The sequence below is a fragment of the Tribolium madens genome, unplaced genomic scaffold, assembly GCF_015345945.1.
Source record: "Tribolium madens isolate multiple individuals breed KSU strain unplaced genomic scaffold, Tmad_KSU_1.1 Scaffold_1;HRSCAF=32;Tcas5.2_LG8, whole genome shotgun sequence".
Lineage (NCBI taxonomy): Eukaryota > Metazoa > Arthropoda > Insecta > Coleoptera > Tenebrionidae > Tribolium > Tribolium madens.
The window spans coordinates 2,525,393-2,532,335 of NW_025400984.1; the positions used below are offsets into that span (position 1 = coordinate 2,525,393).

General features: G+C 28.3%; 1 protein-coding gene across 3 annotated transcripts in view; it reads right to left on the minus strand.

Moving 5' to 3' along the window:
* The window catches only part of LOC123004450, a 64,785-nt gene that overhangs the window by 48,091 nt on the left and 9,751 nt on the right, over positions 1 to 6,943 (minus strand). Inside the window, exon 1 of one of the 3 annotated variants that reach the window (XM_044397730.1) lies at positions 1,861 to 2,035. The exons of the other annotated variants lie outside the window; for them this stretch is intronic. Within the exon in view, the coding sequence (XP_044253665.1) occupies positions 1,861 to 2,035 (175 nt within the window). Of the gene's footprint in view, positions 1 to 1,860; positions 2,036 to 6,943 lie in introns of those variants that run through there. 3 annotated transcript variants of the gene reach the window in all.

The window sequence follows — 6,943 nt, forward strand, 5'->3', positions numbered from 1 at the left end:
TTTACGTTTTTGTCGGTTATGCAACCAATAATACACGGAGAAAATTATAAATACAGTTCCAGCAAATAATAATAAATAAATAAATAATGATTATTTCATTGTAATTATTTTTTACTGTTATATTAAATATACCTTGGAAATTAAAAAAAAAACTATTTTTCTGTAGAGTAAAATGCCTTTTTTGTATCAAATACGACAAAAAGAAAAGTTGTTTAAAATCAACATCCAAGCCCATATACTAAATTTGAAAATCATCTGCCAACTATGATTTTTTATTTTTTATGTTTATTAATTAACAATTCAATTTTCAATTAACAATATTTTCAACGACTAAAAAAATTGACATTTAGTTTATTAGTACTAAATAATTTTTTGAAGTTTCAGTTAATAAAAAACTATTATCTTGAAAAAAAATTATAGTCAATAATTTAGAAATTTAATATAAGAGCCTAAACGTTAATTAATTCTAAACAACTTTTCTTAATAACTTTTTGTCGTATTTGCCACATAAAAACCACTTTACAGGAAAATAGTTTTTTCCAGGGCATTTTGATGTTTCAAAAGTAAAATTATGTTAGAAATTAATCTTTAACCAAGCAGAGCTAAACCCCAAAAATAAAAATTTTAATCAAATTTTTTTATCTTTTACAAGAATCGGAGACACACTGTAGATATAAAATACAAAAAGATTAGATACAGTTTTGCTATAACTTTATGTTTTACGAAAATATTCTTAATTTTTACTCACCTATAGGTACTAAAGTTTAAATTAACAATCAAAAAGTTAAAAAAATCAAAATTCAACAAAACTCTAAAATCCATACAAAAGTTAAACAAAAATAAACAATAATTAAGCGTCACTATTTTTTATAATAAAACTAATTAATTAAATATTTCCATAAAAATGTAATTGCGGTTTAAGTAAAAAATAATATTAGATTAATTAATTAATATTAAATTAAAATTAATAATATTAGATCTACTATCTTAATAACCAACAAGGACAAGCTCAATTGCGATTAAATAATGCACACTCATTATTCTGTAACTTTTAAACTAGAAATAATTACTTACCCAATAATCATAAAATTGTATCGAGTTGAACAAATGGAAATAAATTACTTAATTATGGGTTAAAGAAGGCTTTACAGGTTTCCTAAAACCGCAATTATGTAACCAGTAATACACTGTTCACTCAATCACATCTATTGTTTGAGTTGGCAACAGAATTAAAAGCATTTTCTTATACAATTGTTTGCGACACTGTAACCAGAAATGGTTTTGCTTGACAGACATTTGACGCAACAAGTTTCAATTTAAAACTGTCAACGCAACATTCTTGATTACCACGTACCATACTTTCAAATAAATTTCTGATCGAAGTATTCTATTATTCTAGAATTAAGTTGGCAACTTAAACTATCAAATTCAGCTCCATTAAGTGGGAGGCTATGGAGCCATTGAGTGTGTTTCATTTCTGAGGGGCCGCTTGCATGGCTACCACGACACAATCTAATATCACCAAATAATTCAGTGTTGCCAACTTATCTTCTTGGATCACAAGTCACTTTGATCAAAAATTTAGTTAAAAGCATAATATTGTACATACTCTAAAGTAAAGATTTTATTTCACGCCTCAACGATTGATTTTAGCTTGACATAAACGTGACATTGTTGCAAAAATGCAATAAAATCTATCAAATGACACAGGAAATGCAAATATTCAAACAACAAATTCAATAACTGCAATGTGAGCATCCACCGCGACTAATTTTAAATTCTTTATTTCAACTATGATTTATAAGGTTATCGGTAATTAAATAACAGACATGACCTTGAAGATAACATAAACAAACTCACCCGTGTTGTTCATTTCTGGGTCAAACTCCACGAGTTCCACTTGGGGTTTTAAAGCACCGTTTCCAATTTTGGAATAAAAGTTTTTTATAAACGACAACATAAAACTTAAGGATATGAAATAAAAAGTAAACGTGTTTATTGTATTGATAAGAATAAGGCGGGGATTAGGAGACATTAACCGTGAAATTGCTGATAGTGTGAATGGTAGAAAGTAATAGGAATGTAATGTATACTCAATTTTTATTATCTATAACAAATCGCTGGTAATTTATTATTTTGCTACATACAGGCTTCCAGTTAATTGGGCGGAGATCGGCCTGTAAATTGAATCTAGATTTATTTTATTTATATTTATTGATTGTAAAATTTTTCAAATTTCCCGCTCTGTTTCTCTTATTCTTGATCACTCATGCGACTAAAGCTGGACTTCAGACGATTATTTTATCACTTAAAGTAATTTTGTGGTTCAATACAATTATTTTTCTACTTAAAGATTCCATTTATAAAAATATTTTCCATATTATTACAATTTTTGATCCGACAAAAAACGATGCTCTTCATTTGAAATCTCTGCAAACTGACGCAGAAAATAGTAAGAGCATTAAAACTACACATGAAATTGCAAAATCACATTATTAATACGTTACATCACTTTCTTTAGAAAATTATGCCGGCGCATCCACCATTTTTAACGTAAACCAGAAAAATTAAAATTCATTAATCACAGCTTATTGTTGTCAAGAATTTCGCTTATTTTTAAAGATTGTGTTAAACTGGTACAGAAAATCACAAAAATTAGACCTGAATGTATTATTTATTTAAAACTATAACATAGATTACTTTTGCCTTCCAGTTAATGTTTATAACTATCACAAAATTTTAGATTTTGACAGACTGCTATGTTATGCATGCATGTTTTTTACAATACAAAAAATGTATTATTAAGCCAAAAATTTAAAAAAATAATTTCTAAATAGTGATAACTTCAAGCTAATAGTTAATTAGTAATAATAAATAGTAGATTAAGTACATGGTGGAAGATGCTTCAAGGCAAAATTTGCTAACCAAGTACGGTGAAACAACAACCACCAAGGTTTGTATACTATTTTATTGATCATCATTCTTCTTAACGAACAGAAAGCCAATAAAGAACTTAGCAAATTTTGAGCAACATGACATATGACAGTTTAGGTTGGAAAGTGATCACTTTCTTAGCAGTTTTCGAGTCGGGAAGTGGCCACTTCCCAACTTAAACGGGATATTTAATATCAATGATTAAATAAAGTTGAAAAGACACTTTCCAGCTTTTCACATGCAAGGTAATTTAATTATTACTTTATGATTTTCAATAAATAGTATATTATGTCACAAGGTAGACAAGAGATTTTTTATAGCTCAATGCTAGGCATATCAGAAAATAATAAATGCGGGGCTATAAAAGTCTTCTCTACCGTATTTTATATAATATTTTTTTCACTACTAGCATATTTCTTACTCAGAAATACAACGGTAAAAAATATAACCTTACTTAGTGATGCAATTGTTGCTTCAAATGTAACATCTAATTAACAACTCTTATTTTTGTTAATTCACTATTACCTACAGTAATTAATTACTTACCTGAGTTATTACCTTAATTTGGAAGTATTATTTTATTTTTACCATAAATGGAGTTATGTTATTTTTGTACTGCAATTATTAAAGGAATTTCCTAACTTCATAATATAAAATATGTATTTGTTAAAATAACAAGGAAACTGCAAAAAAAGGAAAAAAAGTGTTAAAATTTGCCTCATTACCGATAGTATTTTAACAAGAAATAAACCCATTTGTTCTTTTGATAGTTTTGACATAGACAGAAGCGTTAGAGTTGGAGTTATTCTCATGTTTTGATGAAAAAAATTAAGATTATTTTATTCGATTTTGTATTAATTTCATCTCGGAATACTTCCGTTAGTACTTGTGATGGTAATATAGCCCTAGGTTCATAATGAAAATGATTACTGACTACTAGGAGAGAAAAACAACTTCATAACCTCTCGATATACTAAAATAATGGTATCTTTTACAGCTAGTACTGAAAATAGTTATTTATTGTAAGAGTGCGTTAGATAGCATTTTACCCAAGCAAAAATGTTTAACCGCAAGAACGTCAGCTCGAGCGGTTAATTTTCTTAAGTGGATAAAACGCGACTAACACACGACTGCAATATAACGTTTTATCCACAATCACAGGCCCAAATTATTCCAAACTTAATTAAACATTAAACTAACATTTAAACGTCACGCCAAATGTGCTTTCGGTTAAACGTAGTAAGCTGTTACGCAGTGCGCTGGTTACTAACAGTGGAATAAAGTTACTTTATTCCACTGGTGGATAAAGTGGTACTTTATACGCATCTAAAGTGTAGAATAAAGTCTCTTTATAGAGTGATTGTGGATAAAAAAAATAATTGAGACTAGCATGAGGAGAAAATACAACGGCCCCAAAAACCTTAACATCATACACACTGATAAAATTAACATTCCATATAGAACACTTTGCAACTCAAACTTGACCGAATACATACCATAAACAACTTAAAAATAAATTGTAAACCTTATTGTTGTTTGAATTGCTGTTATTATTGTCAGACAGTATGAACAATTGAGATATATATTTGAAGCAAGATTTGTATTAATAAATAAACAAAATAAGCCCTCAGGGTCAAGTTTAGAGTACGATATTTTTTATGTTGCGTCTATATCAAAAACCAATTAATAATCGAATTGACATAATTAAAATAACTATTATAGTTATATTCGACGAGTTTGAGTGTAAATCGAACGCTATACAGGTGGATTATTAAATCACGAGTGGTTTGTCATCCACTAGGTGCAATAAATAAACCGATTTACAAGAAGTTACACAAGTTAAATACAACATTTTATTCTTCCAATTAGACTCATCAAGGCTTTAAATAGCTTTAAATCTTTAAAAATAAGCTGACGTTTCGTATTGAGAAATGCCAAACAGTTTCTCGTTACACAGAAAAAAAAAACCGTAGATTTTGACAGTGACAAAGAATAAACAAACTAATTAGACACTTATAATATTTTTACTTTAAATATTAGCTTTTTTAAATTTCTGTGGATTTTTGGTCTATGTCTCGTGCCATAACTATCGTCACTTCTGTCACTTTTCACAATGCTGTTTCTGTGTGAAATAGTAAAACTTTCTGACTCAGTTGTAAAACAGATTCTTCTTTTACACAAAAATCAAATGTTTCTAACCTATTTCACCTCAAAAACGCAAGTTGCGATGTTGCCAGTGTAGCAATAGCAATGGCACGTAGGTAAACTAAAAGTAGTGCACAAAATTCATAATTTTATGGGTCACTTTTTTTAGATAATCCTCGAACTTTACTGTTTTTGGTAATATTTTTGTTAGTTACCATTTAAATAATTAATGATGACGTCATTACTCAAAATCCAATGACGTCATAAATGTTACAATACTGTCAAAATGTAGCATTTATATAAATAAAATCGACCTGTTTAAGGATTTTTTTGAAAAATGACCCATGAATTTTGTGAGTTACTTTTGGTTCATCCTTACACCTACGTGTAAAGCCGTTCATTAATTAACTCTATTAATGTTTTTGTTTTTAATAAGCCTCTTCTCTACCTACATACCTTCAAGCAATAAACAGTATTTTGTTATGAAGACAATAAGTAAACTTCATCATATCAGTAACTACCCCTAACGGATAAAAAAACCCATAGCAGGTATCCAGTAGGAAAAAAGGGCTTCAAGTTATTCCTACCATTTCTGTATAATAATTAGACTTAATTTTTGGTGAAAAATAGAATTATCTGGTGTAAATACATTGTCTTATTAAATTTATTCAACTTTTACATCAATTCTTAAAATGACCTAATTTTACAGCTTGTACTTTTAGTTGTTTCCTTATAGATGCGAAACATCCCTTGTAAGGTCATAAATCAGATAAAACCGGTGATGGGGGCCTGCTTACGGTAAGCTCAGTTTGTTGTGAAAAAGAACTAGGGTTGAGAGAGACAAGACGATTTTCACACTACGAAAGTTAATAATATTTTCCACAAGAGATTTTTCAGTTATTAATTATCCGAATGATTTCATTTTTTTTTTCTTAAGGTCTTTGGTACATGTAGGAAGGACATTGTTAGTTTCCATATAAATACTATAATTTTATTATAAAAAATAAGTTAAAAAATATATAAAAAATAAGAATTTAAATTAGCTACATAACAATATCCCTAGAAATATCTAAAATGGTTTCATCAAAAAAATAAAAACCAAAAAATTCCTTATAATAGCCGAGAAAAACCTTTTCGAAAAATGCATTGAAATTCCCTATCTTGGCAAACGATAAGTTAAGCCTTAAAAGGAAAATACAGAGTGTCTGGAAAGTCGCGCACCTCCCTGACTGTATCATCGGACGGTGCCCTAGACAACAAAGAAAATGTTTAAGAAAATCTATCTATAAAAATTTCGAATTTAAATTTTGCACTTTGACTCTATTTATATTTGTTGGAAAAGTAACTTTTCAAATTTTCCAAGTACTGGCTATTAAAACTGTGTTTAGTGTTATTTGTGGCTTTTATTGGCAAAATTGTTGTACCTTTATTAAATAATTATAAAAAACATATACAAGATCATCAGTATCATTAAATAGACATAAAAAATGTCAAATGTCAAAAAATAAATGTCAAAATTTTTTAAGTAATTTTTCAGTACTCTGAAGGACTACCCAATTACTCCCTGTGTATTCAAATTTAGTAATTGTAATAGTAGTAGTAGGTGTTAGTTATTATAAACATTGTTGCATTTTATTTTATACCAGAAACATAAAAAAAGCTTAAAAAAATTCAAGCTATAAAAATTCCAAAATTATACAGTATGTTTCAAAACTCGCACCTCAGAGAAAAATTTTAAGTAAAATAAGATAACATCCTCTATACAAGATCATTGGTAGCAATAAATAAACATAAAAAGGTTAAATGTAAAAAAATAAATGTCAACATATTTTTCCATGTTCCTGGTATCTCATCTGATTTGGCA